The sequence below is a fragment of the Fulmarus glacialis genome, unplaced genomic scaffold (assembly GCF_000690835.1).
Source record: "Fulmarus glacialis isolate BGI_N327 unplaced genomic scaffold, ASM69083v1 scaffold2669, whole genome shotgun sequence".
NCBI lineage: Eukaryota > Metazoa > Chordata > Aves > Procellariiformes > Procellariidae > Fulmarus > Fulmarus glacialis.
Window position 1 is genome coordinate 9,529 of NW_009234994.1, and position 510 is coordinate 10,038.

At 65.3% G+C, this 510-nt stretch overlaps 1 protein-coding gene across 1 annotated transcript in view; it reads right to left on the reverse strand.

Annotated features, from left to right (window-relative positions):
- The window catches only part of KIAA1161 (KIAA1161 ortholog), a gene marked incomplete at its 5' end in the record, with an annotated part of 1,971 nt that extends 1,465 nt beyond the window's left edge, over nucleotides 1-506 (reverse strand). The window contains 1 exon segment of the mRNA XM_009585808.1: nucleotides 1-506. This exon segment is cut by the window's left edge and continues 685 nt beyond it. Within this exon segment, the coding sequence (XP_009584103.1) occupies nucleotides 1-506 (506 nt within the window).
- Nucleotides 507-510: the final 4 nt, after the last annotated feature.

Below are 510 nucleotides of genomic sequence, written 5' to 3' on the forward strand. Positions count from 1 at the left end.
TCGTGGAAGGAGTGGACGTCACTGGTCACATAGGGCATGGGCTCCTGGTAGCCGGCCAGGCGGATGGGCCAGTGCTGGGTGCTCATCTCCGAGCCCCCATACCAGTGGGCGTCCTCCCAGAACATGGTGTGCTCCACCGCCGGGCCGGCCGCCAGCTCCTCCCAGCGCACGCGGTAGCACATCACCGTGTCCTTGGGCTTCACCGTCTGGATGAAGAAGTTGAGCGGCCCCCCGCCCGACCGCGTGCAGCTCAAAATCTCGCCCTCCTTGGAGCACGACTCCAGGTCGAGGCTGCCCGAGCGGAAGGCCAGCCGGAAGACCACCTCCCCGTGCTGGTTCCTGATGACGAAACCATCTGCCCGCAGGTCCATCAGCTCCGTCTTGAGCCGCTCCGCCTTCCGCAGGGACACCGTGTAGTAGCACCAGGCCACCACTGCGGCAATGAACAGGATGAGGCCCAGCAAGATGGCCCCGAGCATGGGTCTCAGCTCCTTGGTGGGCTTCTGCTTC